Source organism: Chelon labrosus (genome assembly GCF_963514085.1).
Source record: "Chelon labrosus genome assembly, chromosome: 6".
Taxonomy (NCBI): Eukaryota; Metazoa; Chordata; class Actinopteri; order Mugiliformes; family Mugilidae; genus Chelon; species Chelon labrosus.
Genome location: NC_140342.1, coordinates 16839699 through 16866201, shown reverse-complemented (window position 1 = coordinate 16866201; position 26503 = coordinate 16839699). Strand labels below are relative to the sequence as shown.

General features: G+C 41.1%; 1 protein-coding gene across 1 annotated transcript in view; it reads left to right on the top strand.

Annotated features, from left to right (window-relative positions):
- Positions 1-357: 357 nt before the first annotated feature.
- The window catches only part of pth1r (parathyroid hormone 1 receptor), a 46965-nt gene continuing 20819 nt past the window's right edge, over positions 358-26503 (top strand). Inside the window, exons 1-2 of the mRNA XM_084546052.1 lie at positions 358-1526; positions 22750-22852. Coding sequence (XP_084402178.1) covers positions 1458-1526; positions 22750-22852 — 172 coding nt within the window. The 5' untranslated portion in view covers positions 358-1457. The remainder of the gene's footprint in view (positions 1527-22749; positions 22853-26503) is intronic.

Genomic DNA, 26503 nt, shown 5'->3' with positions numbered 1-26503 from the left:
TTATTTATTTATTTAATTTCACCTAAAACTTCTCTTTGCAACAGACGGTGCCTCAGATAAAAACGGACGCCTCCTGCATTATGTCTCGGTAATTCAATCCTACTAGATGCAAGTTTTGAGAGACTGCAGGGGAAAAAAGTGGTTTGGCCGAGGCCCCGCGATCTGTTGAATGTGCAGTTTGTTTGAGGGGTGAGAAAATATGTCATTTCGGAGTCGTGGTTTATTCCAACGCAAGAGAGAGCGCACCAATGAGAGGCGTCTACGCTCCACCCATACCTGCCTCCTTTCCGCCCCCCCTCTTTTCCATCCACATACTCACTACTGAACACGACCTGCCGCCTGCCACATCTGGAGACGCTTCCCCAAACGGGAAACTTCAACTTTTTCTTTTTTTTTTTTTAGGTTCTGCTTTTACGCTGCGCACAAACACTCAGGCGTTTGCGAACTGTCAGATCGTCAGGGCGAGTTTGGGTTTCTCTCGGTAGTAAGTAAGAGATTCTTGAAGCCAAATTGGCGTTTTTCTGTCTTCTCTGAGCTTTTTCTGTACATCACCCATTCGTAAACAGAGCCCGTTTTGGGAGTTTCATACATTCAGTAGCTGTGCCACGCTGGGTTTGTAGTTGAGCGCGTTTTCTTGGAAATGGCACACATATCCATGTCGTGTTTCCGTTAATTCATTTAAAAGAAAAGGGGACTCGTAAACCAAAAGAAGCGAAGCGCACCCGTGCTTTGATTGAGTTGAGTCGCCGACAACCAAAAAAGACACTTCTATGAAAAGTTTGTCATTTCACGCTCTGCTGTGTCACTAGATTGCTTTCTACTCTTAAATGTTAAAAGCAAAACCCCGTGTGCCGGTTCACTGCGCGATAGTAGATGGCTGCAGCCGGTGGTGACATGAATCAGAGGCGGTGAAGTTGTGAGATTCAGCAGCCACTGGTGATGGAGTGATACAATTCTGGCTTATTTTTGTCCCGGCGCTGATCTAACGCTTGGAAGAGAAGACTGGAATAAACCATAAGGCGCACAGCTCCATACTGAAGTGTTTAAGTTAGTCTGAGGGGAAATTTAAAAGACCTAAAAATACAGCGTTGGTTTCTTCCCTACAAAGAATCATTTGAACTTCCCACCGCAGAGCGAGAGCGACATAAATAGTTCTGACATGTGGATGTAATTTCAGAAGAGGGGAAAAAAGACAGATGCGGAGAAATAAAGGGAGCGCGCTGAGCCCGAGCATATAGTAGATTATAGGAAATTAAATCGAGGGCAGAGCGAGGCGATTACAGAGTTATGATTTCACAAGCAGCCATAAGCATCGAGAGGCCAGATGGAGTGAAAGAGCACAACTCGGTCCACTTTGAAGAGAGTTAAGTAGATTAAATAATTGCATCTGAGCCTCCACCGGCGATCTGTTTGAGCCCTGCAAGGATTCTTGGAGGTTGACTCGCCTCAGGTCAGGGATGGGATCCTCTCTGCTGCTCCACAATCTGGACTTTCTTCTCATCTCGCTACTCAGCGGTTTATGCCTGGTAAGTCTTTTTTTTTTTTTTTTTTTTTAATACATATGTACATATACACACGCAGCCATTTGTTCCGTGCATGCTGTGAATTGTGGAGATCCAGTGGTGCTGCCTCTCTGCACTGACAGCACGTCAAGCAGAGAGCAGGCAGAAGAGCAGCCGTCTCTGCAATGTACCTGTTTTGCTTTAGGCACTGCAACACCACCTTGACTCATTATTTTTATGTTTATTTTTTATTTATTTATCTGACAAAAGTGCATGTGGAGGATGCATGCAAAATGTTCTCTCAGCTTTTGATTCCTCCAGAATCTGCTCTTTCAGTCGCTTGCATGTCACGATTAAGGTCTGTGTAAAGGAAAGATGCTGTCCTCCAGAATAAAAGGCAGCAATACAGCAATGTCTAAACATTTCTACCCATATCTCTTAACTGTAGTCTTATCTATACTGCCAGGAAACCTAGGTGGAATCGCATGCGGTCCTAAATTGCGAGAGACACAGATGAGTATTGACACAAATATTGACAGCTTTATAATCTCACTTCAGTTAACACGGCAGCTAACGGCAAGCAGATGGTGTTGGTGATTACGCTCCTGCTTCATTAAGTGTATCTTGCAAACACAGTTGCAGTGCAATGTGTTTGTGTAAAACAGAGCCCGGCAACCTAGTTTCCCTCTATTAGGCAGGGCGTTGTGTTTACTAGAGACTGCTCCTTACAGTAGCTTTGCAAAGTTCTCATCCGCTTTAATATTTCATTCATACTTCCAGCCGCAGCAGCAGCAGCAGCAGCAGCAGCACCTGAACAACTTCGCCTCTCTGTTTCACAGCTGTAGTGATTTACGTTGTGATTTGGTTCAAATGTTGCCATATTGCACACACAAAGACACACACACTGCGCCGGCAGAGCAGCACACCAAGCTGGGTCTGTGTGTTTTGGCTGAGGCTGTTGTGCATTCAACAGGCAGCTCGCCCAGGCTCTGAGGTACAGTGCGTTTTCCCAGTGATGTGGTCCATCACTGTACCGCACTGGACCTCTAGGCTCATTGGTTTAGATGGCAGAGGAAAACAATTATAACATAGCCATGTATTTATAGCTGATTCAACATTCAGTCGTTAAAAGGCTGTGTCTGTGATTGGTGTTTACCCGTTTTTAAGTTTGGTGTTTGCTCAGTCGTCCTCTCCACAAAAAAGTATTTTTTTTTCCCGAACTGTGACCAAACAGGACGTCGATTTTACTGACTCTAAACTGAGAGTGGAAAGTCTGCGTCTGTGTTTGAAGGCAGAATATGAAGCTTTTGAAAATTGACACATACAGCAGTCAAACTACGGGATTGTGCCACTTTCCAGAGGCTTAGCATGCAAGTGGCGATGTGTCACGAATGTCAGCGTGGGACACGTTGTAAAATTCGCAGGGCCTTTTACGTGTTATCCATTTTTTATCCAAAGGAAATTGATGCATTGATACAATGATGGTCGAGGTATATCTCCACTGGGTTTCACACCTCCGTATTCAAGATGCAGAGGCACAGACAAAGCCCTATAGCTCAGTGAGCCTCATTCAGCGTGGTTGCCTGTCTCACTTGCTCAGTTATTGAATTTATTAAGAGGAAGCCCTGGTTTCAGGAAACCTTAGCGAGCGTTTAATTTCTACCTCATGACCGTGTTTTCCTCAGCGATGGATTGCATGAGCCTGAATCCTCACTAGGACCGTTCAGACGGTGTCTGTATCTACCTGCCGCAGCCAAGAATTGTGTCAGCTCTGGACAAAATCTGACAGCGAGCGCTGACATGTTTTGGGTAGTTTGACTAAATATGTGTTATTGACGACAAAACTTTTTATTTTTTCGCAGCTCAATGAGGCCAGAGTGTCTAGATTTAGCAAGAGGAGCCACCGGTTTTCCACTCAAAGTAACACTGAACTGAACTGACTTGTGCAGATCTATTAAAATCCCCACAGGCAACAATTTTCTGGCAGTTTTTCTCAGCCGGAGAACGGCTCAATTGCTGTTTATTAATGCAGTCCATCAATTTAAAACCACAGGAACACGGTTAAGGTCTTCTGCCTCACCAAACCGGAGAGAGAGGTGCACACAAAAAGTAGTTTTTAGCATAAACCAGTCTTTCACTTTTGCTTGTAGGTCGTCATTTAAAGTCCTTTACTGTTAATGCTCCCAAAAAGCACCCGGGCACGCCTCGCATAATAACCTCTCAGAGTAGCTTCATCCATCTCTATCAAATTATCCTCAATAGAGTTTTACAACGCAGATTAGAGTGCTGGATAATCTCATCCCAATCTGTCTCTGGTAATTAGGGGCAGCAGATATCTTCTCACTAATTCAAATGAACTACGGGTGCATTTGTGAAACAGGCTTTAATATTGAAATGATTTATTTATTTATTTTGCGTGCCCTTTTGACTGATCTGCAGCCCGACTTGTGATCATTTTCCTTTTCCCGCTTAGGTCCGTGTTGGTGTGGGTGTAGCCCACGTGGGCCCGAAGGAGCCTGAAATGAACCGTCCTCATAAATGAATGCATTCTCTAAATGAGCTTTTCACGTCGTAATTTACAAAAAGCTGCCCGAGACCACCGCCTGTTTGATTGCCCCTCGCTATTAGTATGCGGCGTCACGCAAAGAGTTACTTAAAAAATTTCTCCGGACTTGTTCAGTAAACAAACTGTGACAAAATACTCTGAATAAATGAATACATTTTAGAGTCTCAGATACCTTTTTGGAAGTTATGAAATGAACTGTTAAGGACACGCCGCTATAAGGCATTTGATTCGTCTGCGCGCGCATAATACAAACTAAATGTTTTGCACTTGCCGAAGTAATTGCTGCAATATTAACACTGCAGACCCCAGGTCACCAAGGACGTTCACGGAGATGTAGGTTTTCAACTGAGTACGCAACAAGTGACACCTCATACAGGTGACATGGAAGTAAAACTCCCCCTATAATTGCTCATTACGTATGTCACATTTGACCAATCAGAGTAGGTCATTGGACAAATTCAACATTTGACCCTAAATGTCATTGGCCTCCGAATTTCTAGGTAACCTTTGAGATCTACACAAGGATGTGAAGGGACACTGACAAGTATTGGAAAGAAGTAAATCAAGCTATGTTGCTAAAAATATACGTCTGGTGTTTTCATCCAGTAGACGGCATCACTTTTATTCACAAACATAGGAACAAAAACTGTTCATCAAACTTATTTAGACTTAAAAAATGCTGTTAAATGAAAGAGGTTAAATTACCTGAACTGATATAGTTACGAATACAGTCCTCCATAAAACAACATAATGTAGGTTTAGTAAATGACTTGAACCTTGGGTAGGACGTTAACATTTCTTGGTTTTCTTCTTCTTCTTCTTTCAGCCAGATTATTATTTTTAAAACATTAATAACTATTATTAATAATAATTCATAAGAATAAGAGATTTAAAGATTTCACATAGAAATATATATATATATATATGTTCTTTGGCATATTTTTAATTATATTGCATTTGCTCAGGAAGAGTTGGATATTGCTGTTTAAACTTATTTGACTGTTATCATACCTGTGAGGTGTCCCTCAAAGTTACTTTTACACTTCACTGTAATTGTGAGTGAATCCCTTGATACTATGAATGTATTTTTACTCTTACATAGTGTTTTTTTGTGCATTCTTAAGTGTGGTAAACACAGATTTCATTTCATTTGCAACAGTTTGGACGTGGCATTGATCTTGAGTCCCTTTCCTCATTAATGCCCATTAAGACACAGTGGAGCAACAAAGCCCTGCCAGGAGCAAGTTACACATCTCAGGATAATGTCCCCTGCACGTCACATCGTATCCCTATCATTATCATCAGATTTTGTGTGCTTGTGTACTTTATGTTGACTGTTTCTCAATGACACACGTGCAGAGAGTTGTTTAAGACTCAATTTTCAGGTTGGCATTAGGTTTACCATGGTTTAAGTTGACGAAACACAAGTAAATAATCAAAGATAAGCAAACTAAGACAACATAATCTGAATTTTGACAACTTAAATTTTTTTCCTCAAGCTGCAGGACATTGAGTCCTCCTTAGCGTCACTTTATAGTTCAACTGTTAACAAGGACAGAGTAAGGATATAGCACGCTATAGTGAATGTCCTCACAGATACAGCCATTGAAATGTGTGTGTGAATTTGATGCATGGTCAGGTTTTATATTATGACCTTTACTTCCCCGAGAGGGAAAAGAAAAGCCGCAGGAGGTGTGTCATCAGCGATTAAACAGCATAGTGCTACCTTTGTGCCAAGGGTCCACGGAATTTGTTCATTGCTTTCCAACCATCAGAACTGCACAGATGTTGAGATTTGCTATGTTTGTGGGGTTTGCAATGTTTTTAAGAAAGTGTTCAGAAATCTATCTTTACCAGTTTCCTCTCACTGCTCGGAATAATGAATAAAGTTGGAAGCATCCAGTCTTCATATCTTATTTTAGTCCAGTTAGTCTGATTTGAGGACGCGGCGAGCAAATTTGCTAATTGTTGCCAAACAAATGGAGAGAATCTACGGAGCTGGCCAATAGGGGACGGGCCATCTGGGCTGTGTGTATCCACCGAAATCCACACCAGAACAAGAGCAAAACTAGGGATGAATGAATTCTCAAGATACCGGTGCCGTTCATGGGAAGATTATATATGTGATCAGAATGGATCTTTACAAGCTTTCATGTGCCCTGGGAGTGCGTTTGTGTGATTTTACGTGGTTTGATTATAGCTTAGTCCCTACTGGTAGTAATTTGAAAGCCATTTTCCTCATTGCGGGGCTCTCAACAGCAGCACAGACAGAGGATGTTAATTCAAAGCGTAGTGTAGTCATCTGTAATGGTTCTCCATGCTCCCCACACATGAGAAGCTTTTTTTTTTTTGTTAGGTCTACACCACGCTGCTCCCTCGATCATAAAATTTACAGAACCGCTATTACCCAGAAAAGAATAGTGTTTAAAACGAACACAAAGAGGCGGCTTGATTGGTCATCAGTGAAGCCAGCGCCTACCTATCATCATTCATTTAACCGTGCTCCATGTGGGTTTCATGCCCCCTTCATATGAAATCACCCAGCATCAGTAACCATGCCCTGTGTGCCCACAACTCACTCATTTCTAAATATAGTTTGGTGTGCTGTAATCAGATAGTTTGCCATGCTCACTTTTTCCCAGCCTCTGCTTTCACTGAAGTTTAGTACATCTTTGCAGAATGATTGTTTTGACACTAGAGTCAACTATGAAACGACTACTGTTAGTCTGTAATCAGTGCCATACCATAATCTAGCTGGATACGGTAATAGCTGTGTATAGATCTGCAGGCTATATCCAGAATATTTGCTTCAAGTCTCCTCCTCCATCAACGTGATTGTTGTAATTTTAACGTTTTGTTTCATGCAGTGCCTAAATTTTGATATATGGGACACATAAATAACAGGTGTAGCCTTTGTAAAAGTGAATGAACCGAACCAGTGACAGCATTCCAGTCCAACAATAGCCGTGTTTTTATTTATTTCCATCAAGTCACTCGTGGAATTATTAATTAGCGTCACTAATACGACCTGCCAGCACCAGCGCTTGTCATTTTAAACTGTGTTGATTAACTGCTTCCCGAACGTTTCGCTAATGAGTAGGGGAGAGGAGAAATAATGGATTTATTATCGTTGGAACTTTTGCCGACCCTGGGAAAGGAGCCAATCAATTTTATATATATATATATATTTTTTTTTTTTACACTCTGATTTTCACTTTCATACAAGAATGTGCGCAGTGTAGCCCGGCAGTCATTAAGGGGAGCAGAGCAACACCGGCAAGCCGAGGTGGATAATACGCGTCGGGCAGAGATGTGAGAAATTTTCTTCAGCTTTATATTCAAGATTCAAAGAGTTTATTGTCACGTGCACACATGTAGAAACACGTTTCCCTGTACAATAAAATTCTTCTTTTGCCGTCCACCCAAATGTCTAACAAATATAACATCTTAGAAATAGCAATGTAACACATATAAAACAAAGTATATAATAACTAGTGCAAATACCCATGTGAAATGAGAGCGTAAACACAAACTGAAACGTGATAAGAGACTGAAAAAGTGAACTGTGCAGTGTAGGACGTGAAGTAGTTCAGGATTATAGACTCCTGTCAGCTGTGGGAGTGGATATTGGATGATAGTGTCCTATAAATACGCCTGAATCAGCCCCAGGACACATCCTCAGAATCAGCTGAGAGCGTCGTAGTATCAAGAGTGTTGTCCCACAGTTCATTAGGCATTTTTCAGCTGAACAGTTGGGAGAGCTCCCCTGAGGAGTACGCACCTTCAAGGGCTTTTTTTTTTCTGTTCACACTTGCACAACCAGTAGGAGCAACCTAACTGACGCAACAGCTGGCTGCTATTCGGCATACCAACCTCCCTTTGTTACCGCCATCGCAGACCTCACCGCCGCCCCATTTCTCCGTGTTTTCGTTCTTTTTTTTTTTTTTTTTAGTGTTAATGTTTGGAGCTTTTTATATTATGTGAAGGTTCTCAGTCATCCAGGTACAGAGGCGACCGGACGTGCTGGGTTTCTTGAGTGTTTCAGCTTTGTATTTCTGGATGCTGCATTCATATATTTGACCAACCATGGTACAGTTATGCCATTAAAGGTTCCCGCTATGCTGCGGCACCTAAGTTGAAGTCACAGCTAAAAGATAACCCTAAAGTCAGTCAATTATTCATAGTTGTTGCAGTGCAGACGTCTCCGACAGTTAGTGGAAGTATGAAAACAAATCCCTGCTTTTCCCAGGCTTCTCTCATATTTTAAGGCTATTTATCCGGCACCCTTCCATCCTGTTCCAGGAATGTCTCATAATTTGCATTTCCCCCTCGTACTCTACAATGAAGAATCATCTCACGCCGATCTGTGAGTTACCGTCGGAACAGCATAAGACAAGTGAACGATGATGCCACTCCTGAGGCAGAGGCAATGCAACGACTGTAGGATACCCACCTTGGTCGAGATGTAATTCTAATACTAATTCTAAAAAACTATTCTAAAATCTAATACGATTTCGTGGCAGGCAGATTTGAGACATCCTGTTTTCTCATATTTTAAGGCTATTTATCCGGCACCCTTCCATCCTGTTCCAGGAATGTCTCATAATTTGCATTTCCCCCTCGTACTCTACAATGAAGAATCATCTCACGCCGATCTGTGAGTTACGCAAGTTGACGCACGTTCCACCTCTCGTGCTACAGTAAGCAGCACGCCTGTTGGATTGTTGTTCAGTTCAATCAGGGGTTTCACATTATTGCACCGTCGGAACAGCATAAGACAAGTGAACGATGATGCCACTCCTGAGGCAGAGGCAATGCAACAACTGTAGGATTTTAGGATATGATGATACTATTTCCGGATAATAAGCTGCCAGGAATAGGGTTTCTGGCAGCTTATTATCCGGAAATGGTATCGAATCAACACTTCAAATAACAGTTCTCATTAAAATACTGACATCCAATCCGAGGGCGATTGTTTTTTTTTTTTTCGTATTGTTTTACTTGGTGTGGAAAATGACACTGAAATTTCAAGAGCTCCTCAGAGCAAAGAATGTTTACTACCTTTTTCACTGGCGAGATGTGAATTTACAAATGGGGGTGACAGTAGGTCAGGAAAGCTGTAGGAAGTGCAGCTGTGGATAGTGCTTTTAGCCACATGATGATCAGGAGATGCTGCTTTCACTTCTTGAGCGAAATGACACGCCATCGAGTCACTGAAACTGAAACACGCCAAAAATAACATGTTTACCCTCTCAGCTTTGAGAGTAACATGTAATTGTGCGCGATGGATTGTGAAGGAGTGGAAATCAGCAGTGGCAAATGAAGCAGGAGGAGCAGAGAGGTGTGAATTCTGGTGCACAGATGGTATTTATACCCACCTTGGTCGAGATGTAATTTCTCCATCCTAATACGATTTCGTGGCAGGCAGATTTGAGACATCCTGTTTTGTAATTTAGTTTTACAGCATGTTTTGTAGGTTTAAGCCGCACGGAGGTGTAAACTCCGTGTCTGTACACGGCTTGTCGCTTGTAGATTGTGAGTCACTCGCTGTCGTCACCCGGTCGGTTTACATGTTTGCCCGAAGTTTCCTGGGATCAGCTCGGGATTCAGGCTCACAGAGGCGACTTGTAGTGGGCAAATGCCACTTTCACACACATGTACTTGTGCTGAGTGTTTCGCTGCAGAGCTTTACAGTAGCTGCTGAGAGGGTTCCCGAGATAACTGCAGAATAATCTAATTCACCGACTGCTGCGCTCTTATGGTATTGACTGACACATTGCTCAGTTTGTAGAGGGCCCGTGAGTCAGACTCATAACGCATGTGTTAATAGGGGAGTCTTCAGTTTCACCAGCATGGTAAGGTTATACCATGGCTGTGTTTGACTCAGGAAAGGGCTTGTTTTCTTGACTTAACGTGACCTCTGCTTCTTTTTTTTTTTTCTTTTTTCACTTTTCCCCTTAACTTTTCCACTTGAAGAATGCTAGAGTACGTGTAACTCAGCGCCACTTTTACGCCTCGCTGAAAAAAGTTACACTTCTAACAGATATTTTAATGATGTGCCTGTGCCCCGTGAACTCCGGCGCTCAGAAAAACGCGCTTTTCTGGCCGTGAATCGGAGTCGGTGGGGCGGTGTCGACCCTTTTCCCTTGTTTATGCCTTCATTTTTTTATTTTTTTCCCCGGACGCTGAGAACTTAATGGCGCATTAAAACGTGCCTGCTTGTTTGCGCTCACCGACCCTTTGAATGATGCAAATCCAAAAGCTTGTGAGTAGCAGTTTGACAAAAGACTAGTGAAGTTTAATGGTGCTGAAGATAAACTACACTTTTCTCAGTGTGGAAGTGTCATAACATTCTTTTATTTATTTATTTGAAGACAGGGAGTATCCAAGTTTCGGCTGAATATGGAAGACATGCTGGTATTCTGTATGTGGCGACGGTTTTCTCAGAGAACTTAAAGCCATGGCCATGGAGTAACAGCTTGACATATTTCATAGTGATATGCTGCCAGTCCTCTGTCAGTCTGTGATAAGGCGGTTGGTTGTTCCCAATATCAACATTGTTTTCGCTGTGAGAAATCGCTGGACACAATGGACAAGAAGATAAGCTGTGTGTTATAACTCAACAACGCTAGAATTCAGGGACACGCTGACTGATTGCCAGCGCTACCACGGGTTTGTGTCCTATGTGGTCTTTTTTCATCAGGTACCCGCTGTATCAATATTGTGGTGCAGACTTCTTGAGGGCAATATGCTTGGAATCTCAATGTACCTCAGTGGAGTTGACATGTGAAAATTCTCAGCTATGCAGACGCCTTTGCCGTTGACCGACAGTTCAAGTAAGCCCTACCCCCGCTGTTGGTGAACAGATTGAATTTCAAATATACAGGAGCTCCCAGTCTCACTTTCCTCTCCTAAATGCAACAAGAAAGGAGGTTGGAAGTTTGCAGACAATTTCTTAATTACCCAGAGCAAGAGGAGCAGGGTTTCGCAAATGCGATCCAGTTGTTTACGTAATTTGGACGCGGCTCAGATTTGGGCCAGGAATACTCCCCTGGCACGCGGCTTATGGCTGAGCGCAGGCCAGATTTCTTAAAAGGACCTTTATTAGCTTCATTGCAAAACTCTGAGGCTTACAAGTTTGTGAGTATGCAGTTCACAGCTCAGGATTTTCCAGCAATAAGTAAGAAATCCTTGCGCGGCAGCACAGGGGAAATCTCAGACAGTTTCAGTTCAGATAACGGCGCGGACGCTGGCCGGACTCTTCTGCGTTAACTCCGTGGTATTTAAAACACAAGTCTGTGAGAGCATGCGCCGCGAATGTGGTCGCAAAATTACAGTTCAGCTGCACATCTGAAGTTAAAGTGCTCCGTGTTAAGATACTTACAAAGTCCTGTAGGGATTCGATTAATGTTTTGGACTGACATTTAACAGTGTAGTGTTAATTGTGTATTGAAGGTCAGATAGATGATTAAATCTAAGTGTTATTGCAAATGTTTTGCATGAGTTCTTCCTCCAATGTAAGAAGTTTCTGCTACTCAGTGGTCAAAGTTTAGTGTGTCTCTCACTGCCCTGCTAGACTGGTGAGTGTGCTGGGATGGCCTCCAGTCAACCTTGTGGCCCTGTAAGGGTAGTGGATCATAATGAATGACTGACTGAATGAATAATTAATTAATTAAAAACAAGATATTTGTTAAAATATATTGAATTATATTGGTTTAATAAGATTGCTGTTGAATTTAACATGTTTTATACATCAAACACCCACATGCACCAGTACATACTTGAATTCGTGCACCAGTCTTTCAGTACGTGGTGTAGGTCACCACTTCATCTCAGACTATATTCCCATCAGTGTAATGTGCAATCGTGTATGCACTGCATAGGAACCTGTTGTTTCTTAGTGCTGACTTTGTTCTTTATTTGTTCTTAAATACATAATCTGTTTTAAGATCCGACTTAACTCTGGAATTATGTTATTGAACCAAAAAGACCAATAAAGATTATAGATGCAATGTTTTTATGGGACTTACTTCTGCAAAATATCTTTACAGAATGTCTCTTTGGTCACGTTAGCCCTGTAATAGACTGCCGACCTGTCCGGGGTGTAACCTGCCTTTTGCCCAGTGACAGCTGGGATAGGCTCCAGCACCACCCAACCCTCTGAGGATGAATGGTAATAGAAAATGAATGAATGAATGAAAAGACAAGCAAAAATATAATAATAATAATAATAATAATAATAATAATGCAGTGGATGGAGAGGAAACTGCACAAAAAACAGAAAGAAAAAACGTCTGTAACCCACACCCGCATCTCTGTTTGACCACTGCTAGCACAACACACCTGAACCTGCTGTTTTGTCAGCCTTCAAGTTGCATTCTGGGTATTTTCCCCACTGTTTTTACAAGAAAGGCAGAATGTCTGGTCTAAATAATACCATAGCTCCAATTCTGCTCCATCATTTCTGTTTCTTTCTTGTTTATCCAGTGTGTCCAGTGTTATTCAGTGAAATTCAATACAAGATTAGTGGAGTAAAATTTATACAAAAAAATTAAAGGTTTGAGGATAATTATGTTTGTTTTGATCTGCAAGGAAAGTATTGTTTTTTTTTTTGTTTTTTATAAAGTTTAAAGTGCACGAATAGGCAGATGCCGCTTTGTCTGGGGTAAATTTGAAAGAGATCAATAACAATTATGTAGATGAAGAAAAGCTCAGAAAACCTGGTGCTTTAACTCCAAGAGTCAGCACTTCAGTTTGTCACTGTGATAAACAAGAGATGCACAGCATATTATCTACAATTTAACACGAGCTCCTTGTCATCGGGCAACATTGCAAACCGTTATGATACATATAGATTATCTTGTGTTATCGCTCCCTCTTTAGCGGCCAGTGCACGGCACATGTTGATTTGTTCAAAGTCATGTTGGACCTTCTGTCGCTGTTAGCCTTTTGCTCCTGCCGCTTCCCCCTACCGATGATTTCAAGTAATTTTCAGTCAAATAGAAAAAAGTGTTCAAAGACATCAGCACTTGTGACCTTGTGGCAAGTGAAAAATGGAAAGCTCATGCTGACAGGTCAGTTGCAGCCCCTCTCAGTTGGAGTACACTGTGAACATTGCCTGCCGTGTCTGCTTGGATTTTCTTTGCTCACTAGACAGTCTGAGCATCTTTATCTGTATCTGTGGGCAAAAAAAACAACCTTGCATGTTTTTATAATGACGAACTATATTATGTCTCGGCATGTAATTTCGAGGCTTTATAGAAACATAAATATAAAAGAACAAGTTTCTGTAGAGCGAGCTGGGCAAATGGGGACATGGGGGCTTTGTATATTGCAGAACAACAAACAACAATATCTTCAGTAGTGGCTTGGTTGAGGCTACAAAGAGATTTTTATGTGATATCTCTGAATCGCTTGCGCTTCAAGTGAGCTAGCTTTGCTGGAAATTACGGTGCGCGTTGTCCATGTGCGCCCCTACAGCGATGCCCGGGGATAAAAACGAGGCGAAATGACACACGACTTTTGTGTTTGCTTTGTAATTTCACATTCTGTTTGTGATAGAACAGCGCTCTCTCGGAAAGCACTTCAATCACGGCGGCCATCTGCAGCACAAGGTCCGCTCTCAGCAGCCTCTTCAATAAGCCAGTCAGAAGGGTGGAATATTAGCAGGCAATGAGAGACACCTTGGGTGATTAAGCGGAGCCTAATTAGCCTACAATTTGGAGTCCTTATTGGGAAGGCAGTTGCAATTAGGCGCCTTATACAAACACTGCCCTTGTCCTAGTTTTTAGCAAACTGCATGGTGCCCTTTTGGTTATCGGTGGAAGAGGGGGCTGATTGGAGTGTTGCCCTCTACATGTGTCACCTTTTTGCACTTCTTCACTCAAATGTTAAAGCACGGCCGCGGCCCTGATTGCTGTGTCGAGCTCTTTTGTTGCTGGTTATGTCACAGGGTACACTTTATGTAGCGTCACGACCCGGCTCAAAGGAAGGACAAAATGTGGAAAACACGCGTGAATCTTTGAAATAAAAGTAAATTTATTGTATAGACTTCAATTCAAATGTGCCATCAGTAAATCAGTCATGTCAGTAGTGTGCGTGTATTTGAATCATGGACTGTATAAATGTGGACAGTGTGTCGCCACTTCCTTCCATGGCTAAACTGACGCTATTTTCCCGGCTTCTTGCAAATTTGGAGCCAGAGTACGGGTGGAGCCACGCGGAGCCGTGATATCGGTGACCCAACCACACTTCAGCCAGACTCACTCGCATTTTCATTTAAATAATACGACGCTCTGCTCTACCTCCACCAGTTACAAGGAAATGTTGGATTATATTGGTGCATTATGTCACATCCTGTTTCTATGCTGTCAAATAACTAACGAAACTGATCCAAAAAATTGACACTTGAACATGCATCAACATTATATTAAAATATTTGACGTGTATTTTAGTGTTTTAGTTTGGCCCACATCCCATCCACTAACATGGAGGAGGTGGAGCTTATGACCTATACTGCAGCCAGACACCAGGGGGAGCTCTACTTGCTTTGGCTTCACTTTTAAGGCGCAATTACGCCGTCCATCTTTATACTGTCTGTGGTTTGAATGCTAGACTAGAAGAACACAAGATAAGCCAAAGCTCAGCTCAAGCAAGCCAAACCAAAGTAGAGAGAGAGACTGCTCAGACACCTAAAGATATAGATTATCAATTGAATCGATCTAGGTGTCAGTCATCACGACTAATGAACTACTCCCTGAACTACCTAATGAACTCCCCAAACACCAACAAATGTGGAGGCAGGTCTTGAGGCCTGGAAGCCATAACGGTAGAATTACAATTTTAATATACTTTCTTCATCTTCTAGAAGTGTTGCAGGTGTTAACTGAGCGCGTAATTAATGAACAGGAAATTGTCGGTTGTTGACACGGAGCCAGAAGAAGCAGAATAACCTGCGCGCTGCGAATGAACAATTGTTGACGACGCTCATTTAGACGAGTGAAGGGATTAGTCTTTGACACTTCTGCTCTGTGATTAAGTGTAACATGAACGGAAAAACTAATTGAAGCTAACTAATTACGGTGTCGACAGTGAGACAGACGGGATTCGTCAACAAGGTTTTACCACATTACCTCTGTTTGCTGTTAATTAGGAGCTCAAACAGAGAAACGTTTGAGGCGGTTTTGAAAAAGAAAATGAGTGAACTGAGACAAAAAAAAACCTGCTTCACCTGAGCCACATGACCTGACCGTGAGTTCACTGCCATCGTTTATTTATGAGACCTTTTGTGGAGAAAAAAATAAATAAATCGTACCTTGAGAAAGCTTTCAGACACTTCAAGGTTCAACCTGTTTTGTTTTTTTGTTTTTTTCCCTGCCGGAGTGCGTCTTTTCACGAAAGTCTCGTTAAAAAATGGATGAGTCCATTTGTATCTGCCTGTCCGTGCTAATAAATATTGTAGAGCCCTACTTTTGGCAGCCTCACCTGTTTAGTTCTCACAATTGTAGTAGGTCGAGGCCGTTTGAAGGGACGCAATTAGACTGACCCACAAGTATGACTCTTATTTTATTATTGCCCCTGATACTGACAAATGGGAAAAAAACGAACAATCAATTTTGAATGGTTGAAGTCTATTTGCGAATATGCTTGTTGGATGTGCTGGTGTCGTTTCATGTTTTGACATCAGTTGTTGTCATTTAGAGGATTACTGCTGATGTGGGAAGCTGTGTCTGAGAGGGTATCATATTCCATTAATGCTACAGTCTGTCGTAAGGCTGTATGATCGACAATGTCTGAAAATGCTTTTAGAGATTAAAAAAACGATATATTTAATATAATCCTCATAGATTTATTGAAAGACAATGTCCTGCTAGCAGTCTCCCACAAGTATTATCAGTTGACACTTCTGTGACACCCGTCGGGATATTACGAAATGTTTGGTCCATTTGATTGTTGCGTAACCGTTTTTTTTTTTTTTTTTTTTTTTAAGCCTTTGATGAAAATTAAAACGCTGCCTTTGCATTGCTTTCCTGGAGGAATGCGTTTTGTATTAAATCACAAAAGCGCCCGGACGCATTTCAATGTGAGAGAACAACACAATCACAGCTATCTGCCTCGAACGCTCTCAGAGCACACACAATGTTTCCATCAAGGACAAAAGTGCTGTTCTTCAGGATTACGACCAGAGCAGGGTATAATTAGGAACTAAATGCTGCTTTAAGTCAGAATGTGGTCTGCAAGCATTTCCAAGGGACAACCAGTCTTGTGGTTTGTGGTTTTTATCATCAAATGCAAATTGCACAGTTGAAGAGGAGTGGCACTGACTCATAGAGTTTATAATATCCAGGAACCTCATCCGCTAAAACATTCATGCGGTGCAATATGTCAGAAGTAACATATTCGTGTTTTTTCCAGATTGTGGACAGGCCATTAAAAACTAGATTCAGTGAAGTTATAATTTTCTAGACCCCGCTATTTTGCAAAAGAAAAAACATACAGGAAAGTCCAAAAGCCCTCGGGATCAAATTTTGAATACATGCCAACAACAAGGAAGTGAATGTTAGCCTATGGTGTAAAGAATGGCAAATGACCAAAACAAGTACATAAAACAAACATTCTTCTGTATTCCCATAATGGAGGCGCTTTACAGCGACCAGAGTAAATATTATCTGTATATTAGTTATCATGCATGTGATGAAGTGTGATCTGGAAAGGAAAGTCTCACTTTATGCAAGCATTTACCTAAAAATCATCCTCTCTGACGGATCGGCTAACAGAGAGAGGCATTATTGGATGGCTCTGAAGTGATAGAGAGAATTAATACGGTTTGTGTTTCCAGTCAGAGTGCTGCCGGGGACGTGATCGGAGGTCAGCGAAAACATCTGAAAGCGCACAAGTATGTGAGACCATGTGTGTGTGTTTGTGTGTCTGCAGCGTGTCTCAATTCCCTCCTCCGCTCACATTTGTAAACAGTTTAACGGGTTGATTACTATTGCAGTTGGTTTTGAGAATTATGCAAAGTTCGCCACGAAATGAAAACTTCTAAAATGTCAAATGAATAATATTCAGATTAGATTTTCGGTTGACCTGACCGATTAATGTCCCACAGTACGTCTGTCTGTAGTCCACTCTGGTTTGAGTTATGACTTGGATAAAGAAACACTAGACGGAAGTTTAGTTTAGAAGCAGTTATAGCTGTGATGTGAACAGACAATACTAAAATAATGCAAAGACTGTAACCGTAGGCCAGATGTGTAATATCATATATTGATGAAAAGCTGTCATTGAACTCATCATCTTGCACGTTACTATAAAACTTCCAGGTTATATCTGTTCCACTGACACCATTCGACCATGCTTTGATTGCCTCATTTGATAAAATAGCTGAATTAACGTGTGCTTCCTCTCACTAGAAGAGGTTCTCTCAGGGCTGTGTGACAGATCTAAGCTGCATTCCCGCAGGTAAAGCCGCAATAACTAAATCAAATAAAGCTGATAAGACCAAGCTGCACCTTTATTAATTCAGCTATTACTTTTTTATTTTTATTTTTTTATAGATAAGACCAGGACGCATTTCCTTGATTAAAAATACGTGTATACTGCCAGAGAAGTTTCCATTTGATTCAGTTTTTAGGGAGGTCAGTGGGAGGTTCGAGGCCCCAAAGGCTTTGGTGTTTTGTTCAAAAATACTCTCTTCTCCGCCACCACGATTTTGGAACGAGCGTTTTGTTTCTTTTACACTGATATGAACCCTACACTTTGAACCCAAATCCAGTGCAGATAATTACAATCTGTGTTTTCTTATTTTTTTATTTTTGTTATTTTTTCTGCGGCTCAGCTTAAATTTTTGGATCCTTTTTTGTTTTGTGCTTTCTAATGAAAGTTTACCTCACAAGCGCCAGTGTTTGACTGATTCACTGTGGGGCATTTCAGGAAATGGCTTTGGTCAACCACAACTTTCTTGAAAAAAATAACCGCAAGTCTGTCTACAATAAAGGCTGCTGCTAATGCACCGGAAACCCAGTGTCTCCACTCAATGTACGCATGGCGTCTATCCGCACGACTCTATTTTTAATGCCCTTTTTGGCTATTAAAACTTGCTGCGAAATATTTGAAAATCAACAAATGAACACTGAAGATACTCATTTGTTGCGCCAGACAAGTTAAACATTGATAAATAAATATACATTGCATTAAGTTACTGAAATACTGCAGAAACCGACTGCTGGAAATAGCAAACTAAACTGTACGCCTAAATGTGCCTTCACAGCCATACTGTATAGCGTTAGTATTTAGTCTTCGTGGTTCAACTCTCTCTTGACAGAGCAGCCTAAATACAGTTCTCTCAATATTGGTCTTATATTCTTGCAGAGAGCTGCAGTTTAAGTCATCAAGCCGCAGTTTGCGAAGACAAATAGAAAGCTTGTGGTTTATTCAAGTGGAGTTTGTATTCAAGCGACCGGTGATGAAAACACACATATTTATATGCTGTGTATTTTTCTAATTTTCATTCTGGCGCGCTCTCAAAAAGCATTTAACAAAAAGAATACTGTGTTTTGAATGAAATGCAGTAAATAAGAATGTCCACGTTTCTCCCTGTGAGAGTCGTGTTTACTTTGGAGGTTTGGATTCTAGCCAGGGGAGGAGGAATAGTTTTCAGAAATAATCAGGGGGCACACTTATTACCCAGGATCCTCTTTTTGAAATGGTAAATGATACTCCTCTGCATCCCTGCGAGTGGGAGTCTGCGGATGAAAAAAGACGTTCCTGTAGTTTTTGAGAAAGAAAATAAACCCTGAAACTCCGCGCCTCGTTTTAGTTTAATGTTTCACTGGGGCTTAAAGGTTAAGAGATTTGTTCTTAATGTGCTGGAACAGCAGTCTCACTTACTGAGTCCGTAGCTGATGCGCTTCCAGATTTAAAAGTGTAAAATACTGGTTGACATTCTAGTTGAGGAATATCTTCCTCTTAAACTGAGAGAAGAGAGAGCAACACTTTTCCTGCCAGAGCACTTTCAACATCCAGATTTTGCTGTTTCTGGTTTCCGACGGGTTGAGCTTTCACCTAAAGTAACACCAGGCAGTTATTCAGATGAAAATAGTGCGCACGTCTCAGGAGCTGTCAGTGGAATATTCTATATTGGCATAGTTAGTACAGTAAACAGGTAGTATCTATCCTTGTTCGCCTGCGGTTGAATGTTGTTCCATCTGTGGTTGTTTACCGTGCAAAGCCATAAACGTCTTCATTCTGTAACCTTATTCAGCTCTCATACTGGACATCCTTATTTCAGGCCTGAAAGTAGTGAAAATATTGATGGATTGAGGTATTGTGGGTTTGTATGCAGCGAACCCACAACGGCCTGGTATTTGCAGTTTAATTTTAAACTCGTGAAATCGCACCCTCGCACCAGAGACAATGTATATACACACGTCTTTGTTCCCAAACGCTCCCTGTCCCTTTGCAGGAAGATTTAGAAGTTACTTATAAGGTTGTTTAAGATTCTGAACAGGCACCAGAGACGGCATTAAAAGTCTGGAAGGGATCCAAGGTTTGCTTTGCTGAAGGAGCTGGTTCTCAATGTAAGCTGTAGCTGCCAACTACAGCGGTGTAGATTCTGTTAGTGTGCTGTGCTTCCTTGTAAGGCCGCAAAGACACATCCACATAATCACTTAATCACTCAGTTATGTGTCCGTTTGTGAAAAATACAGAGATGCATCTCAGAGTTTACATTCAAAGTTCATTGCGGCCCCTGAAAATTAAATGAAAAAGCGTGAACTTGATTATCAAAAGTGTAACCTTTTGGACCAATAGACTGTGTATATATATGGACGTGGCGCCTCTTCCTCATATTGGCCAAACTGAAGCTATTTTCCCGGGGATTCGGGCAGCGGCATCTTGCGAGTTTGGAGCCAGAGTCTGCGCGGTACGGTCCGAGAGTGGAGCCACGCAAAGCCACGATATTGATGTCCCGACCAGAAATACTTTATTAATACTGCGCTCTGCTCTACCTCCACCAGTTATAAGGAAATGTTTGATTATACACTGTACTTATATATTTTTTTTTTAAAAACAACGCTCATGCACTGCTTAATAGAGCGGTTGGCATGGCAACTGGTAGTCTCTATTATCATGTCACATCCTGTTTCTATAGCGTCATATGACATATAACAGAAGCCATCCTTGAAAAAAAAAAATGTTTTTGATGTGTATTTTAGTGTTTTAGTTCGGCCCAAGTCCCATCCGCTAACATGGAGGGGGTGGAGCTTATGACCTATACTGCAGCCAGTCACCAGGGGGAGCTCTACTTGCTTTGGCTTTGCCCATTTGTGGTTGTTGTTCAGTGACCAGGAGTCGTCATTGTGTCGTTATCTGTTAAGAACTGCTAAACAGATGTTAGTGGCTGTATGGCAACACTGCTTTGCAGCGCATTTGTAAGCAAGGATGTAGATGTCCATTAACGAGAGAAAACGTTTGAATAAGTTTGAAAGTTTAGTAGCAGAGGTTGTTTGTGATTAATCAACTACTTGAAAAATAAATTGTCTGCTTCAATATACAATATATTTACATATTTGCAATTTGCAATACATTTAATCATTTAGAATATGCAACATATGTAAATACAGTATATGAGATTTTAATAAAAAACATGTTGAAAGCTTAGTAATGAAAAGGATGGTTATTGTTTAGTGGTAAGTAATCCAAAGGATTAATCAGTTACTCAGAAAATAATCAACAGATTAATCAACTAATCAGAAAATAAGTAAATAAATAAGCATGAATAATTAATTGCATTCTTAGCAGCCTTTTTTCTATTGCAGCAACAGCATAAGCAGCCCAGTCGTGGTGAGCAAACAACAATAAACATAATTATGTGAATATTAAGCAAATGTGAAATAATGCAGCGATCCCATTGTTGCATAAGGGCTCATTTTACTTGTGAGTACACTGCTTCACTATTACTTTACACTACATTTGTGTACTCTGTTTTCCGCCTATTGTTTTAGGGCTACCCTCACTTTGGATTTGAATATTGTTTGCACCAGAAACAACACTTGAGATACAGTCAGTGTCTGCACTAAGAATTATTTGCCATTGGATATAACACAGTTCTCATAGAGGCCCGAATGCAAACATCAACATGCCATCCTCAGACGTATGTGCATATTGTTGAGATTAAAGTCTTATTTATAAAGGAGAGATGGGCAAATCAGTTAAATCAAATAGTAGTTACAAACTGAACAGAGCATACTAGTTATATAAGAAAAGCCTAAGAATACCTCTCACTTTAGTTGGATGTATGTACTGTATATCAGATTTTACAAAATCTGATTTGCAATGGAAATGGCTCTAATGCATGTTACCAAGTGGATTTACTTGCATTTGTGAATGCATTTAACTGCTTCCTTCTGACTGTGAGTACGGAAACTAAATGACAAAATATAATTTCCCCTTACTGTGTGAACTGGCCCACTTCTTGATAAAGCTGAGATCTAGATGTGTAATTTGTGTCTCGAGCTGACAGATGCAACTGCAGCCAGGGAGTCAGCCGCTCTGAGTAGACGTCTGTCTTTAATTTGTACTGTTTGCTCTGGATCACTGAACCAAAAAAAACAAGACGGGGAGTTTTTTTTGCCGCTCCTCCAGGCTAAAACTGTACGGCAGACGTGTGTTAGTTTATGTTACATTGTGCGGATACATATTTCACTTTTGCTGCAGTGTGGCCCAAAAAGCACCACGAAAGCCACTGCGCGACCGTGGAGGAAATCCTGGCGATTTGTGCATCGATCGATGCTTTTAGTAGTTTTAGCGCTGGGCTTGAGTTTCTGTGTACTCATTTCCACTTTTCTTGTCACGCTCTGTTAAAAATGAATGCGGTCATTTTCAATAGAGTCACATTTATCATTGCCGACAAGCGATCCGCGGGCAAACACCGAAGTCAGTGTGACCTATTAGAATGGAAAATGTTCCCTCGACTGGAAAACCACACCTGAGGACCCACGTCACTCTCAGATGCAATGTTCAAAAGCTGATACTATTTAAGGTGTAAGAAATTGCTGGGAATAAAATGTAATTTTTGTCATGTCCAATCAGTCATGGATGTAACCACAGGCATGCAAGCTGAGAACATAAACAGTGAAATGGATAGTCTACTGTTTAGTCAAGGAAATGAATCAGTCCCTTATAACGTATATATTTTTTATTTTTGCTTGCATGCTTGCATTGCATGCGCAGCTATTTTTGCTTGCATGCACAGCTTAGCTCACGAACACTGAAGATAGGCCATGTGGTCCAAATACAATGCAGTCTGATCTGTCAGATACAGAACAGGCTGTCTATAACCATTCTGCAGTCACTCATATACCTTGTGTATATTTCTGGAAATATTTCAGTGAAGGAAACTTGAAATTTCGACAATGCTGTCAGTATAATGGAGGCAGTCGGTGGTTGTACGATTTTAGTTTTTAGTTAGACAACTAATAAATTGCTCATTTTTACTGTACAGTGTCATTTTCAGAATTAGGATCTTGCCTTAAAACAGTCATATTGACAGATGATGTTATTCATGAGCCTTGTTTTTGGTAATTTGGACTTTTTGTTTGACAGTTTGCATTTTGCCCGCCGCCACCATCTACACTCTGATGTTTCTCTTAATTAACGTCCTGTCATCGTCCTCTTTTGCAGGTTTATGCAGATGACGTGCTGACGAAAGAGGAACAGATAGGCCTGTTGTTCAAGGCCAGGATGAAGTGTGAGGGGAACATCAAGTCAAAGCACAAGGTTCCTGGTGAGTGAAGAAACAAAGTCATAAAGTCTCTAAGGATGCAGGTGGCTTTGTGAAGCTACAGTGACAGTGCTAGCACACGTCAATCTAGCATGCATCAATCTAGCACACATAAGTCCAGCATGCATCATTCTGGCACACATCCATCTAGCATGCGTCAATCCAATACTCATCAATCCAGCATGCATCAGTCCAAAACACATCGATCTAGCATGCATCAATCAATCTAGCACACATCAATCCAGCATTCATCGATCTAGCACATATCAATCCAGCATTCATCGATCTAGCACATATCAATCCATTAATCATTCTAGCATGCATCAGTCCAACACACATCAATCTAGCACGTGTCAATCAATCTAGGACGCATCAATCTAGAACACATCAATCCAGGACGCAGCAATCTTGCATGCATCAATCTTGCGTGCATCAATCTAGCACGCATCATTCTAGCATGCATCAGTCTAGCCTGCATTAATCTTGCATGCTTTAATCATCAAGGGATTGTCAGGATTGTCGTTGCTAAAGTTGCCACTGTTTTGTCATTTAACCAGATTGGACTTTTCCTCCTGTTAAAACAGTATGACAAAGGGAGCACTGTGTTGATTTTTGTCATGTTTATCACCGATTTGAATGGAAGTGTGCGAGAGATAACGGGTACAATCTATAAGCCTTTCCCTTCTGGTTTGAGTATATTGAACGCAACACTTCAGCTACAAGTTAACAGCTGAAATTCAAAAACTTAAGTTCCTATGTAGGATGTGTGAATTTGCAATTGGAACATTTTGCACTCCATTTGCCCTGAATGGGTTTCCAGTTGCCTGATTTTCTGGTACCTGCTTCAGGTCTTTTGAGAAGATTTCTGTCAAAGATGCTTATGTCAGAAAAGACTGACCCCTATATTTAAAGAAAAAAAAATAAATGGTTTCATTTTTTCAGAATAGGTTCAGCTATTGAACAAGCTCCCAGATGAATTCCAGCTAAAGCGAAATGTTCAATGAGCAATAAATTCCCCGGGGTGGGGGGAGGCTGCGCAGAACATAACCTCACGGAAGCAGATTTGAAATGCAATGTACAAGGCGAGGATTGCCATCAGACATAGGAAGAGTACTGGGAGGAGGCCAGAATGATGGAGGGTAGAAATCATAAGTACACATAGTGAAGTTTACCAGGAACTGTAAGAGCAAACTGCATAAATCCCTGCACAATGATCACAAGAGTGAAAGGGTGCATGCGTCGGACTGTAAAGACAGCCTTGTTGACTTGATTGAATGTGACTGTTGATTGTATACTAATCAACGGGTTCTCGCTTCAGCACTCTAAAGAACCGTCTTGCTTTCTTTAAGAAAAACATGAAAGACAAACATTTTAGCGCCCACTTTAGTCTGCTTTTTGCTGACATGCTCAAATTCAAAAGCACAGTTCAGTGCGTTCTGTAAGTTCATGGGTAGGCCTGCATTTAAAAAAAAAACTGTTTCTTTGTCTCCTATGTTCTTCCTGTGGCTTTTCCAGAAGCTGAGATTGGAAGAAAATCTGATCCTGGGGTGTATTTGTGTACGCATGGGTGTCTGAAGAGCGCCATTTTCCAGCAGACCCCAGCATCTACTGTATCTCAGTGTGGTTACTGTCATTTTCCCAGTTGATTGTTTAGGGAGGATTTTGGATTCCACAGCCAAACCCATCATATTATTTTCTCTTTAACCCCGTTGCATTGTGGTCACACTGAATTCCTTGACCCTCCAAACGATACCCCTTGTAAATGAAACACATAATTAAAAGCGTTTACTTCCAGGCCCAGAACACAAACGCTATTGTCGAATATTTCCCTGTTCCCCTTGTGGTATTTCCCAACTTTTCATGGTTTTGACAAATGTCCATGAATCTTAATCTTAAATTTGAAAGAAAGAAGATATGACAGAATCGCTACCACTGAGAGTTGCAGGGGTCGAACAGCATTCTCGTGTTTGCCCTGGGCTCGCAGTGAATAACACTGGGTTTTCTCTCAAAGCGTACTTAACAAGATGGACTTCAGCGCTAATGCAGTGCAGAGCAATCAGCCTGCCTCTCAGCTGAGAGTCTACGCTGCTCATCTGACCACCATCACGCTTAATCCATCCTGGCAGGTTGTAGTGACTGGCAGGCCTGGTGTCACACTTGAGCATACACCTCCAAGCACATTTACTATGTGTGGCGTCAAATCCAGTTTATTTTAATAATTTTGTAGCATTAAACCAAATGAAACATTTCGCGCAAGTCTAGACTATTTGCCTATTTACATAACGTCATTTTCTTTTAATTAATTACTTGGGGAATTCACTTTTGCCTTTTTTTTCTCCAGAGAGTTAGATGCATTAAATGTGAAGGTGCAGTTTTTCTCACACTAAGAACAGAAAACTGGAACAGCTAGCTTAGCTCAGTACCAAAAGACAACTTTTAGCTAATTAACTGACAAATTATCTAAAAAACAAAAATAATTTATATATATTTATATTTTCATGGGGATATTTATGCTGGGAGATTTATTACACAAGCAAGGAAACTTTGTGGCTAGCTGTTTTGGTTTGTTTCCTGTCTTTGTGCTATGCTAAGCTAAGCTAAACCAGCTGCTAGCTATAGCTTCATACTTCCTGGACAAACAAAGGAGCGGTACAAATCTTTGTAATGGTGGAACAGTTGGTAATTCATAAATCAGTTGATAGACACAAACTTATTTAAGAATTGTTTTAAGCTATTGATTCATTCTTTTGTGCTACTTTCTGTTGTTTTAGATGATTAAAAAAATGGAAAATGCAAATAGAAAACACATATCATGAGCCCTCGCCTTAACCTTCCGATTTAATGAATCAAAAATCTAATACATTGATTATTTCAATACAAATACTTTCTGCTGCAGGAGTGCAGAGCGCAGCGCGGCTCTTTCACCGCTGTGGTGTCTGTACATCAGGGGGAATTTCGACACTGAATCTGGACTCTAACAAGCCCATCAGGAATATCTGAAGTGGACTCTGTGAAATGCTCGAGGTGCGGTTTTGGGGGCTAATCAGCACAAGATGGCTGACCTGCATACCTGATGATGCTGGCATCCAACGAATGTGACTCATCCTGCATGTGGTGGCTGCTTTGTGACCTCTTTTGGAAGGTTGCACATGTCTCTTCAATCACATAACAGTTGGAGAAATTAGAATAAACATATTTACCTTAATACAGAAAACAGAGGCTCCCTGTGTGGTTGTATCGTATGCCCGAATAAGCACATATGTACGCATTTAATGTGCTTGATTTGAGATTTTTTTTTTTTATTACTCAATGGCACATGAATTCTTTTGACTTTTCTTCATTTGAACTTGACTTGAACTTAAGAGTCACATCTGGCTGTTTGCAATTATGTAGCGTGGAAATCATTTTAAATCTGGGTAGTGGTTTTGCTGTGATGTAGAGCAGAATTATGGAGACTGTCAAGATTGTGAGATAGAGATCAAGGAGAGCATTACTTGTGCTTTCTGATAACCCACATGAGTATTTTCCTTAAAAAGGTCACTGAGATTTGGATAAAGTTCACTCTTGCAATCTTTTACATACAACATATTCCTTTCCGGTTATATTGTGCTCCGACCTTGAAGCTGTGGGTTGAGGTAAACACATAATAGCAGC